We start from the raw sequence: 13,300 nt of genomic DNA, 5'->3' as shown, positions 1-13,300 counted from the left end.
GGAGGACGAGTCATCTCTACAATAAAGTCAGCAAAGGCTTGCCCCTTCACTGCTTTTCTAGGCTCGAAAGTAACTTCGAGACTCTGCATTTCTATGGCCCATTTGATCATTCGTCCGGAGGACTCCATGGTGGTAAGGGGCCGCTTGATTGGTTGGTCGGTATACACGACGACTGCATGTGCCAGAAAGTAGGGCTTCAATTTTTTAACAGCCATGAAGAGTGCAAGACCAAATTTCTCCACTAGGGGATACCTCAACTCGGCATTTTTCAGTACGTGACTGACAAAGTAGACCGGAAGTTGACAGCCGTCCCTTTCAGCAAGGAGCACCGCGCTTAACGCATGATCAGAGACGGCCAGGTACATGTAGAGATTTTCTTTGGGCAAAGGGCTGACCAGCCTTGGCAAGGAATGCAAGTGAACCTTTAATTTCTGGAAGGCGGCCTCAGCATCCGGCCCCCATTCAAACCTTGCCTTTTTCTTAATTGCCTGGAAAAAGTATAGGCATTTGTCGCCTGATCGGCTTAGAAATCTTCCCAAGGCCGCCAGACAACCTGTTAACTTCTGAACCTCTCGGACGGTACGAGGCGACTGCATGTCAATGACCGCCTGTACCTTCTCAGGGTTCGCCTCTATTCCTCTCTGGTTGATAAGGAATCCGAGAAATTTCCCAGACTCAACTCCAAATACACATTTCTTGGGATTGAGCATGACATGGTGCCGCCTGAGTGTGGCGAAAGTTTCTCGGAGGTCCGTCAGATGATCTTTCTGAAGTTTAGTCTTAACAATCATATCATCAATGTATGCCTCGACGTTTCTCCCAATCTGATCAAAGAACACTGTGTTTATCATTCGTTGGAATGTAGCCGGGGCATTCTTAAGACCAAACGGCATGACCGTATAGCAGTATAATCCCTGATCAGTGACGAAGGCCGTCTTCTCCTGATCTTTCTTCCACAAAGGAATTTGATGAAAACCAGAATAGGCGTCCATAAAACTCATCAAGGCATGGCCGGCTGTTGAGTCGACCAGGTTATCAATTTTTGGCAGAGGGTAACTGTCTTTGGGGCACGCCTTGTTCAAGTCTGTGTAGTCTACACACATTCGCCAGGTGCAATTCGGCTTTTTAACAAGTACCACATTTGCAACCCAATCTGGGAAGTAACATTGCCGAATGAACCCTGCATCAAGTAATTTTTTGACTTCGGCGGCGGCCGCCTGACCTCTTTCTTCACCATGGTTCCGCTTCTTTTGCCGTACCGGCTTCTTTTTCGGATCCACAGCGAGTTTGTGTACTGCCAGATCAGGACTAATGCCTGGCATTTCATGGACTTCAAATGCAAAGATGTCCTTGTATTCTTTCAACAGGTTGTGAAAGTCATCACCAAGGTTTCTCAGAGCAGTCGTCCCAACTTTGACTGTTCGGTCAGGGCGGGAGTCGTCTAATATCAGGTCCGTATGCTCACCAGCCGGCTGAGGGCGGAACTCATCCGGCCGGTCCTCTGCCAGTGATTGCTATTTTCTTGCCTTTCTGGCGGACTCTGTCTGGGACGCCTTTCTTTTTCTGTCGCCTGTTTCTTGAACAGGCGCACTTTCCTTGACATTGTCAAGGTCTGTTTTTTCTCCACTTGACCCAGTGGCCTTAGCAGTGGGTTTGACATCCGAGAGATAGCACTCTCGGGCCATCCTCTGATCTCCCCTTAGGGAGCCGACTGTTCCATTGTCCCTTTCAAACTTAAGCAGCATAAGTGACGGGATTATAACAGCCTTGGCACTATTCAGGGTTGGGCGACCCAGAATCATGTTGTAGGCAGAGAGTTCCTCTACAACTAGGAATCGGACTACCATGTGTCGTCCTTCCCCTTTTTCGCCCAGGCGGACGGGTAGATCAACTCGTCCCAGTGGGTGGACGACTCCTCCTCCAAACCCTATTAAAGGGTGGGAGGCCGGATGTATGCAGTCCGTCTGATATTTCAGTTTTGACAGACATTTGCTGCTGATGAGATCTGAAGAGCTCCCAGTATCTATGAGGATTCGACCAATTCTCTGGTTGGCCACTTTACATTCAATAACGAGAGGGTCGTCATGCGGCCCCCTTATTCCTCCTAGATCCTCTTCAGTGATGACAATCTCAGGAAATGTATATTTGGACGGTCGTTCTTGGTGAACGGAATTTACATCTAACCGCCTTATATTATCTTTGTTGCCCCTAATAGTGGGGCCGCCTCCTGAGAAGCCGCCTGCAATGGTGTAGACGACTGCATCATCTGTATCGGAACTGTCGGCCTGTTGATTCTTTTTGGCCGACTGCTTTTTTGAGGAAGTATTCCCCGTAGATTTCTTGACATAAGTGTCAAGATCACCTTGATCAGCCAAGCGGTCTAGGTACCGCATGAGACTAATGCAGTCGTTGGTGTGATGACCAATGTCATCATGATAAGCACAGATTTTGTCTTGGCTCCGGTTGCTCGCAGAACCCTTCATGGGGAGCGGTTTCTCAATTGAGAGCCGTCCCTTTATTTCTTTTAGGATAAACTGGTTATCCTTGTTAAACACATACTTTGGGGAGTATGGTTTGAATTCCTTTTTCTTCTTGGCCGGCTGTTTAGAGGAATCAGCCGCCCAGACCCCTTTTCTTTTTTCATCTTTGTTGGACGACTGTTTCTGTCGTCCTTCTCTATTGTCGAACCTCTTCCCGTCCGACTGTTTCATTGTACACAGATCAGTCGCCTGTATATAGGCTTCTGCTTCAATCAAGGCCTCTTGAAGAGTCGCCACCCTTTTTCGAACTAAATCAAATTTGAAGGTAGACCCGTCTTTGAGACCTCCAAAAAAGTCAGTATAAGCTACCTCATCCGGTAACCCTTGAATCTGTATTCTCATCAGGTTGAACCGCCTGATGTAGGAACGAAGCCCCTCCTTTTCACCCTGCTGAATTGTTCCCAAATCAAGGGTCGTTTTCTTCGCAGGGATGTTCATTGCAAAGTTGGAGGCAAATAAGTAAGCAAGCGTCCTGAAACTGTTTACACAACCAGTCGGCAGGTTGCCGAACCATTGCTGTGCAATTCCCTTGAGAGTTGCTGGGAAACACTTGCACCAAGTGGGATCATCCAACCCTTGAAGGTACATCAGGTTGGTGAATGCCATCAGATGGTCTTCCGGGTTAGTAGTGCCATCATAGGCGCCTACTAAAACATTTTTTACTTTGGCCGGCTGAGCGGCTTCAGTAATTTCCTTGGAGAAGGCCGACGGCTGTTCACCAAGTCTAAGCAGCCGTAGCTGCCAGTCCATAGGTTGGACGTTTTTTGCTGCAGGTCCACCAAATGGAGGTGGCTGCATAAAATATTGTTGTTGCGGCACAAATGGCAAATTTGGTACCGCCTGCGCACTATGAAAGCCAGACTGTCGGGAGGTGCCGCCTGACTGACTCTCATGGTACGACTGAGTTGGCCTCATCGAGGCATTTCGCAAACTGTCCTGAAAATTTGAAGTAGAAGCCGACTCTGATAATCGGTCACTCCTCTTCTGCTCTAGCAGGTGCCGAGCATCTGTGAACGTTTGCTTTGACCCGTCCGCCTGAATATGACGAACCGGTTTCCTATTTCCCGTAGGATAACGGAGTTTTGTGAAATCAAGAGCAGACGGCTCCCGCTTCTTAGATTTAGGATGGGGAGTCGCCTCTCGCCCTTGAACTGGCTTCCTCTTCAGTGAAGTGGAAGGTTTTTTGGCCGCCTGCTCTTTGACTGAAGCAGGCGGTTTTTTGTTGATCAACTCTTGGATCTCTCCCTTGAATCCCCTCATGAAGGTCATGAGTTCGTTCCTTGTGATGGGAGCAGACCCATCAGTCGGCTGTTGCCGAGCAAGCGGTGCGCCTGCTGGCTCGCTTCCTGTTTGAAGATACTCCCGTTCCCTTATTTCAGTATGACGGGTACGGCGGGCCCTTAGGGTCCCGTCTGGAGCTGTATGAGTTTCAACTTCAAATTCACTTTCGGTATCATGGTCCGACTGAACTTGAGGGTCGTCTAGGGGACGCCTCTCTTCTGGGGTCGGTACAGACTTGGATGCCATCTCTGAAGTACTCTCCCCACAGACGGCGCCAAATGTTTCGGGGTTTTCTGATGTCCTGCGGGAGAGTTACAATTCCGAGACTGGAACCGGACGCCTGTACCTGCAAAATAACGGAGACTCCTGAGAGCTCCGCCTCCAACGGTCAAGTTAGTACCTGATTAAGGAGTAATTAATACAGAAATTAAAGTAATAAGGTCTCTCTAGGTGAGAGTATTTAATGTAGGTAATCTGCTTTGCTAGCGAGATCAGCCGGTTATTAGTGTGTTCCGTAATGTATTCGGTCCCTGATTAATGAGGATTAATCGAGTATTTATAGCCTTGGGAAGCGTGCAACTCTCTAGGTTTAAGGTAAACCTAGGGCCGATCGGGCTTCTAGACTGAAATGGGCCTTGATGGCCGGTTGTCCCATTTGGCATGGGTGGACACGTGGCGTGTCTTAAGTGGTCCGTGGAGGACGCGTGGCGGAACCTGGTTGGTCCACTTGTCAAACGGTGCTTGGTGGATAAAAATCCCCTAATCAACTTTTTTTAAAGCAAAAATTCAAAATTTAATAAAAAGCAATTTGTTACTAATTAACCACTTCAACTTTCATGATCTAAATGAACATATGTTAAGATAAAAAAAAAAAAAAAAAATTTCGACTAATTATGTAATATGTAATGTATTGTATAATTCGACATGATGATTCAAATTTTAAATTGGCCTATTGATCAACATCTTTCCTTCATTTACAAATATAAATTTTACCAATTTTAAAAACTAAGGTAGATTTTTTTTAAACCGTCAATCACTTTTTTCGATTTGCCACTTAGCCTTATTCCTAATATCTTATACGTTAGTTCATGTTTTACCGAACAATGATTACTCATTTTATATATCAAATTAATTGACGTAATTTTTGAACAATCTTTTTTACTAAAATAAAAATTAAACACACATTCTTCTTTTAGAAAAAAAATAATCTTTCTAATAACTTCCCTCTACTTTAATTAAACGTTAAGTTTGGTATTACATATTGTCATTACGAGACTTAATCACGCTTAAGTAACCCGGTAATAATTGTACAAAAATTGAAGATTGCAAATGCACACTAGAGTGCATATAAACCCCAATACTATATTCTTTAAAGCTTTTCACCTAGCCTCATGAAATATATATACATTAAATACCGCTTTATGTAAAAATAAAAAAATAAAAATAAAACATGTTTTTTACTTCACGTTTGATTTCACAAAATTGGTGGTGTGGGGGGGGGGGGGCACTCGCGTTGCGGGGGCACCCACAACTAGTATCTTACAAGGATCAATACTTTCATAGTAGTTTCATCTACAATTTTATCATATATACTTTATGTTAATGTATAACTCAGTGTAACTATTAAATATATAACTTCTATCCTCTTTATTTCTTTAAAGGGTTCTGAGTCAATTCTAGTGAAACAGAGAGAGTATAAACACATGAGCATTATATCGCAATTAACAAAATGTACCGATGGGCAATGGCTACTCAAGTAGTCGAGTATTCACGCTTTCCACGAGGGAAGAAACCAGATCTTACAAGACAATACAGAGGGAAGCTTGACTTTTTGATTGGTTGAAATAAAATAAACCCAAAGTTTTTATAATATTGGGGAATTTACAAAAATGAACCCTTAGAAAGCTCCCTCGAGGGAAGCGTGGCTCCATTGTGAATTGAAAACTTTTCATAACATATCTAACATGTCAACCATTACAACTCTCAAATCTTATATGATATGGATATCCCATTATCCCCATACAATAATAAATTTCCAACTGTATTCTACGAAGTATGTTGTACGCAATTATGCATTTAATGCACATCTTAAAATCTTTGATGACCTTATTAAATAATTATTATAATATCATACTTTCATACCTAAAGTCGTTTTCCGTGACTTCATGATGCTAGAATTCGGGAACGTGTGGTTTTTTTATTTACATAATCGAATTATTCCCATAAAAAAGAAATATTCATAATATACTTCTTTGTCAAAGCAATATAGAAAAGTGTAGAAAAGCATTAAGTCCATTCATAGATCATGTAATGAATGTGATTATGTACAAAAAAATTTTTTTTTTAAAGAAAAGATTATGTAAGTTAAATGATACTCATACAATATATTTAAATAAAGAGATTGAGTAACCATTTAGACTATATAGTATAAGGATATAATCAAGTAATCACAAAGATCTAAATAATACTTCAATTGCAACTCATTTTGGTTGTCTTATAATAATTATTATACCCCTTATATAATTGCTTAAAAGAGTTTAATATAATACTCATACCAACAAGATACATCTTTCTTTTAGAAAACTTATATGCTAAGTTAAGCGTTGTGTTGGTCTGTGAGGACAATTGTTGGCCCTTGATGCACATTTTGTGACAATAGGCCCCTCCTTAATTTGTTTGGGGTCGGACTGTTACAATAATAACTATGATATTTAATCAATAAAAGGATTGACACAATAATTGTTTGTTTGGATTGAAAAAAAAAAAGAAAAACCTATATGGGAATTAATAATCTTTAAAAACATATTTAAATGCTGTGATTTAGCTAAAAATTTATGATTTCATAAGCTTATAACATCACCGAAAATTCAATTTTATAATCACAAGAAACAAAGTCACCGATTCGAGTAAAAAAAAATCGGGAAAACTAAATGTTTAAAGAGGACCTAAGTATGGATCAAAATCTGAAACTAAAGTTCTTTATGTTTCAATTTGCTAAATTCTGTTCCAAATCTAGTTAGAGTCAATGTAAACCAACCCTTGGTCATGTTCAGTAAAATTAGATACGGATTATATTTATTAAATGGTGCTTTCGTTAGTATATGCTAGCAGTGTCAGCCTGTCACCTTGTAGCTATTTAAGGTAATTGTTAAATGATGTAAAATAATTTTGAATAATGGTAGTATAAAGGAATATCTGGTAGTTTTTGACAAACATTAATAATTCATCAATTATATTAACTATTATGAAACACTATTTAAAGCTAAAAACTCCCCTCCACTATAAATAAACTAAAAAGATACTCGCAAATATGTATTGCTCATCAAGCGTAAACTTATAATAAAATAATTTAAAATAATCTTGATGCACAATAAAAAAAATTTAAATTTTTAATTGATAAAATTGCTCAAATCACAAAATTACACCATGTAAAAAATTATTCATAATGTATTCCATAGTAAGTACAAAGGTAACCATATTATTTTTATAAAACTTATTGTCTTTGTTCACAATATATGAGATGCTCTTTATGTCATAAAGTTTAAAGAAAATGATTTAAGCACACCTCTATGTGAGAAAAGCATTGGAAACTGTGCTCTCACAGTAAGTGTACCAAAAATCAATTTTGAGTGTGTCTAAATCAGTTTCTGCAACTATTTTGAATGATCAACTAAGGTGTCGTTTGGTTGCTATGAGAATTTACTTTCCACAAGAATTTATATTTTATGGGAATTATATTCCTACATCAAATTTATGGGAATTATATTCCTACATCAAATTTATGGGAATAGTATAAAGTTGTTTGGTTGGCATGAGGAAAGTTACAAATCATGGGAATTTTGACTTACCTAGGGGGGGGAGGGAGTTAGGTAATTAACTTCTCATGTTTTGTGGGAAGTCACAATTCCCATGAATTTGCAATTCCCTCATTTACATTTTTTATTGTAAACCAAACAACTCATCCATTTTCAAATTCCCATGATTTTACACTTCCCCCATTTTTTGTGTGTAACCAAACAACCCCTAAATCCCACTAACCTGTTCTATTCACCTTATTTTCACTTATTTAATGTGTAAAAAGTTCAGATAAGTTCAGTTAATTTAGATATGTTCAATTCAAGAAAAATAAGTTTTAATGAGGGTTACCTAAGTACAAATTACAACTTAAAATTTATTTTAATAAGTTCAGATAATTTCAGGTAAGTTAAGATAAGATAATAAGTTTAGATAAGTGAAAATCAGGTGAATAAAACATACCCTAATTTACATTTGTGTCATTTGTTATCATTAAATTATTATCCCATCTAGTGGTGCTTATGAGACGAGACAACTCACGGGCTACTCAAGCTCGACTCGGTCAAAACTCAACCCGAGTGAGCTCGACTCGAACTCGAGATTGACTCAAAATATTAATGAGTCGAGTCGAGTAGTTCAAAACTCGACTAGGAAACTCGTGAGAAACTCGAATTCCTTTGTACATTATTATATTTAATAAAAATAAAAATATTTTTATTCAAAAACTTTATTTTACAATAATAATTAATAAATATATAACATTTATGTACTTATATCATCACATGTATATATCTTATAATACAAACTTTAAGAGAAGGAACAAATATTACACTAAATAGGGGGTTCTACTAAGACCGAATCAATTAGCAAGCTACTCGAAATCGACTCGGTCAAAGCTCGACTCAGTCAAAGCTCGGTCTAAACTCAACTCGATAAAGCTCGACTTGATATGTTAAAAGTCGAGTCGAGATACCCCAAACTCGAACTCGACTCGCATCATAAGCACCCCTATTCCCACCAACTTCACCTTAACAACAAACTCAGCCTACTACATTTTTTCCTTAAATATTGCCATTGGATTTGAACACTAATCTGTGGATTAATACAAACATACAATGATACGACTGATACAAGTTCTTTAAAAGATTATCCCCGTGGCTGTGACTCGTGAGGCATCAAACAATTAGGCTAGTAGGCCATACATAGGCGCAACGTAGACATTTACGTCCTGTTTTAGTCCCTTGAGATTTTCAGTTGCATTCTCATTATCTCAATTTTGTATTTAATCAAATCAAATTAAAAAAAAAAAAAAAAAAAAAAAAAAAAATCGCAAGATACTCTGGCACTCTGCTGAGCTGTAACCTTTATATAACGATGCCATCTATGATCTGTTCATAAACATTTAAACAAATACATTCATCAAATTTAATTTTATTCCAAACACGCCTCCAAATCCTGATCACTTGAGAGGCAAAACTAAGCGAAAAATCCAGAACTCCGGCCGCTGTCGACGGCGGCGAACGATTTTCGAGGAGAAAAAACCGAACCAATTGCAATTCTTTTTTTATTTTCTACTTCGTTAATCTTTGAGAATGTTCGTCGATCAGTACATTGTTGGAGGGGTGATCGCTTTATTGTTGACCGTTACGTTTGTCTGGAATCTTCGATCGAGTAAGAGGAGAGAGAATAAATGTTCGTCGGAAAATAGTGTTTCCGGCGTAACTACCACAGCTGTTTTCGCCGGTGAATGTAGATCCGATGTGACTAGTTCTGACGTCATTATTGTTGGTGCTGGCGTCGCTGGTGCTGCTCTTGCTCATACCCTCGGGAAGGTCTTATGATTTTTGAATTTGGTTTGTTGTTTTTAATTGTATTTTGCTCGTTGACCTGTGTTTATAATTTGGTGGAGTTAGTTCTAAATTGATATGCTAATTTAAAATTTAATTCCTTAATTCAAAGGATTATTCGTAGTACTTAACTACGAGTATGTAATTTCTAATTAAGTGACAAACTGTTTTGTACTCTTTCCATTTCTAAAAGTTCTTCGATTATTTCATCAAAAAAATCGAAATATGAAGAATTTTTAGAGACAATGGATTAGCAGGATTTCAATGAGTTGTTTGCAAACGTTTTTACGTTTATTGTTGGTTGATTGGTCAAAAAAAAAAAAAAAAAAAAATAATTGTCAAAACATGAAGAATTTTTTAGAGATGGAGGGAGTATACAATTGATAAGCAGGATTTCATTGATTTGTTTGCAAGTGTTCTTAGTTTATCTTTTGTTGATTTGTTAAAAAAATTCAAAACATGAAGAGCTTTTAGAGAAAGCAGGAGTATACAATTGATTTGTAGAATTTCAATGATTTTGCGAGTGTTTTTAGTTTATTTGTTTTTACTTGTTATGGCGTATCGCTAATATTATTGCTGAATTAGAAACTTGTAATTTTTTTTGTAGGACGGTAGGCGAGTTCATGTTATAGAGAGAGACTTAGCAGAGCCTGATCGTATTGTTGGTGAGCTTTTACAGCCAGGAGGATATCTCAAGTTAATTGATTTGGGACTTGTAGGTAAAAAAACTACTACTATCAAGTTATTATATACGAAGTATATTTTACGGAGTTAGTTGTCTTGTTACTAGTTCAATTCACGCTATCATTGTGACAATTAATTTTGGACAGGAGGATGTATTTGATATAATAATACATTCTTTTTCCGAATTCTAGGCAACAACTTTGGAACAATGTTTAGTAACGATTACCATGGATTAATGTTGATTGTGGGTATTTCCATTTTATTGATGTGATAACAGATTGCGTAGAAAATATTGATGCTCAACGCGTATTTGGGTATGCTCTCTTCAAAGATGGGAAAAATACTAAACTTTCTTACCCTTTGGAGAAATTTCATCAAGATGTTTCCGGGAGAGGGTTTCATAATGGCCGTTTTATTCAGAGGATGAGGGAGAAAGCTGCTTCCTTGCCCAAGTATGTTATGCTGTACTTGTGTACTTGGATAATTTTGTTTTTATTTTTTGTTGATACATTATATCAAACCCGTTTTTGATTGTCTTTGGTTCAAAATTTATGATTTTGATCAATTTTGTCATTGTTATGTTCTACTTGTGTAGTTCTCATCTTATTATCAGATTGGGATTTTAACCTAGAATTCATTTCTGGGAAAAGTTTGAGGTTTTTGAAAAACATTTTAAAGAGTTGTCCTAAACAACTTAATGTTCAGGCTTGAAATGTGATTTTTTTTACCTTCCTGAAGTTTGAATTTTGCTTTTTTCTAGAGATGATAAAACAAGGTTTTTTTATTTTATTTTTGAAAGTAAAATTTAAAAAGTATTACCTGCTAAGATGATGAAGTTTGAATTTTGCTTTTTTCATCACGTATTTCGGTTTGATAGCCATTGTGTACAGAATAGATTTTACTTGGGACTCATTAAACTTTCTTCTCTCCAGTGTGCAATTAGAGCAGGGCGCAGTTACCTCCCTTGTGGAAGAAAATGGGATAATTAAGGGTGTTAGGTACAAGACCAAAGCTGGACAGGAGCTATGTGCATTTGCTCCCCTGACCATTGTGTGTGATGGTTGTTTCTCAAATTTGCGTCGCTCACTCTGCAAACCTAAGGTGATTTTCTGTGAAAAACTATACATATTCTATTTCTCAAATACTGTTGCTTACTTGCAGTGTATTTATGTATATCTTTCAAAAAGCTTTGAACTAATTCATAAAGCTTTGTTTCTGGCAGATAGACCAGCCTTCATGTTTTGTGGGGCTCGTTCTGGAGAACTGTCAACTTCCTTATGAAAATCATGGACATGTTGTTTTAGGAGATCCATCCCCAATCTTGTTCTATCCGATTAGTAGTACTGAAGTCCGGTGTCTTGTTGATGTACCAGGAGAAAAAGTTCCTTCTATTGCTAGTGGTGAACTGGCCAAGTATTTGAAGACTGTAGTTGCTCCTCAAGTATGTAGATCCCTTAAAAGCTTGGTTTGTTGTAACTTATTTTTATTAGTGCTTCTGGGAGAATTTACAGAGGCTGTGATTTTTAACTTGTGCTTTTAAATTTTATTAATCCACTGATCTGCCATTTCAGATACCTCCGCAGTTGTATGATGCCTTTGTCACAGCCATTGATAAAGGAAACATTAAATCAATGCCAAATAAAAGCATGCCAGCAGCTCCTCTTCCTAAGCCCGGGGCATTACTAATGGGAGATGCATTCAATATGCGCCATCCTTTAACAGGTGGAGGAATGACTGTAGCTCTGGCTGATATTGTACTGTTGCGAGATCTTCTGAGGCCTCTGAAGGACTTGAATGATGCAACTAGTCTCTGCCGATACCTGGAATCCTTCTACACTCTGCGTAAAGTAAGTTATTTTATCTCTTTCAGGTGTTTTAGTGGTTACACCAATCTTGACCGTTTATTAGTTATTAAATAAAGTTCATTTGATGAATCATACTATGAAGATTGAAGGTGAGCAAATACTTAGTTCATATAAGATATAAGATTGAATATTCTTGTTTATTTTGGCTTAATTAGATACTTGGAGGTCTTAGTGTTTAAGTGTTTTAGCTATGACATTCATGCACATGAATCCCCATGTCTCTGCAAGGGTTTGCTGATTTGGCTCACCAGGTTGCATATAGAGATTTATATGTTACTTTTAGAACCGACTCAATTATTTTTTTGTGATTTGCAGCCAGTGGCATCTACTATCAACACATTAGCAGGTGCTTTATACAAGGTTTTCCGTGCCTCCCCAGATCAAGCTAGAAAGGAGATGCGCCAAGCGTGCTTTGATTATCTAAGTCTTGGAGGTGTCTTTTCAAATGGACCCATCTCTCTTCTGTCTGGGCTGAATCCTATGCCATTGAGTTTGGTTCTTCATTTCTTTGCTGTTGCCATTTATGGAGTTGGTCGCCTACTACTGCCTTTTCCCTCTCCTAAACGCTTATGGATTGGAGCCAGATTGATTTCTGTATGTCCAACTTCACTTTCATTCTGTTTGTTTCCTGAAAGAGGATTTATGTGTTTCATTGAGTGAATCTGGTTTTAATTATACTTGATGAATGTTCTTGATCTGATTTTCTCATTCACAGGGTGCATCCGGAATCATATTTCCAATTATTAAGGCAGAAGGGGTGAGAAAAATGTTTTTCCCTGCCATAGTTCCTGCATATTACCGGGTTCCTCCTGTTAATTCATGACCTCTGTAACATCTTCGTCTTCTTGTCGTTGTTGACACCCCTTAAAAAAAAATAAGAGGGCGCAACGCACTCAAATTATTGTCACTGTATCATCTTCTTTTCATGATCTGAAATTACAGAAATTTGGATTGGAAATTTTGGTCATTTGTCATCTTGATTGAGATGTTCAAATTGTATATATGCCATGTATCAATTTTAGGTAGAAGGTGTTTTACTGTTCTTTTCTTTTTGGATATTTTCAGATGATGTTTTTTGGAGAATAAATTGAATTTTACTCTAATTTATCGTGGGAGGACATATAAAATTTGATATTTTGATGTCCCTATGAAGTCTAAACATAAATGCAATGATGAGATTAAGTATGCTAGCTGCTTTCCAAGGGTGTATTCATAAACGTTATGAATATTTTTTTAAATTGGGTAGTGCTACTATATGCATATAAACCTTGAATAGACTTTAAAATTG

General features: G+C 38.0%; 1 protein-coding gene across 1 annotated transcript; it reads left to right on the top strand.

The window, feature by feature from the left end:
- The first annotated feature begins 8,922 nt into the window (after nucleotides 1-8,922).
- Nucleotides 8,923-13,158, top strand: LOC110719994 (squalene monooxygenase-like). Its single transcript, XM_021898993.1, has 8 exons — nucleotides 8,923-9,448; nucleotides 10,071-10,182; nucleotides 10,425-10,599; nucleotides 11,080-11,248; nucleotides 11,370-11,588; nucleotides 11,719-11,994; nucleotides 12,328-12,606; nucleotides 12,728-13,158. Exons 1-8 carry the CDS (start codon nucleotides 9,209-9,211, stop codon nucleotides 12,833-12,835), a joined length of 1,578 nt encoding a protein of 525 aa, XP_021754685.1. The 5' UTR covers nucleotides 8,923-9,208; the 3' UTR covers nucleotides 12,836-13,158.
- The last annotated feature ends 142 nt before the right edge of the window (nucleotides 13,159-13,300 follow it).

Source organism: Chenopodium quinoa, unplaced genomic scaffold (assembly GCF_001683475.1).
Source record: "Chenopodium quinoa cultivar QQ74 unplaced genomic scaffold, ASM168347v1, whole genome shotgun sequence".
NCBI lineage: Eukaryota > Viridiplantae > Streptophyta > Magnoliopsida > Caryophyllales > Amaranthaceae > Chenopodium > Chenopodium quinoa.
This window is presented reverse-complemented; position numbering and strand designations above follow the sequence as displayed.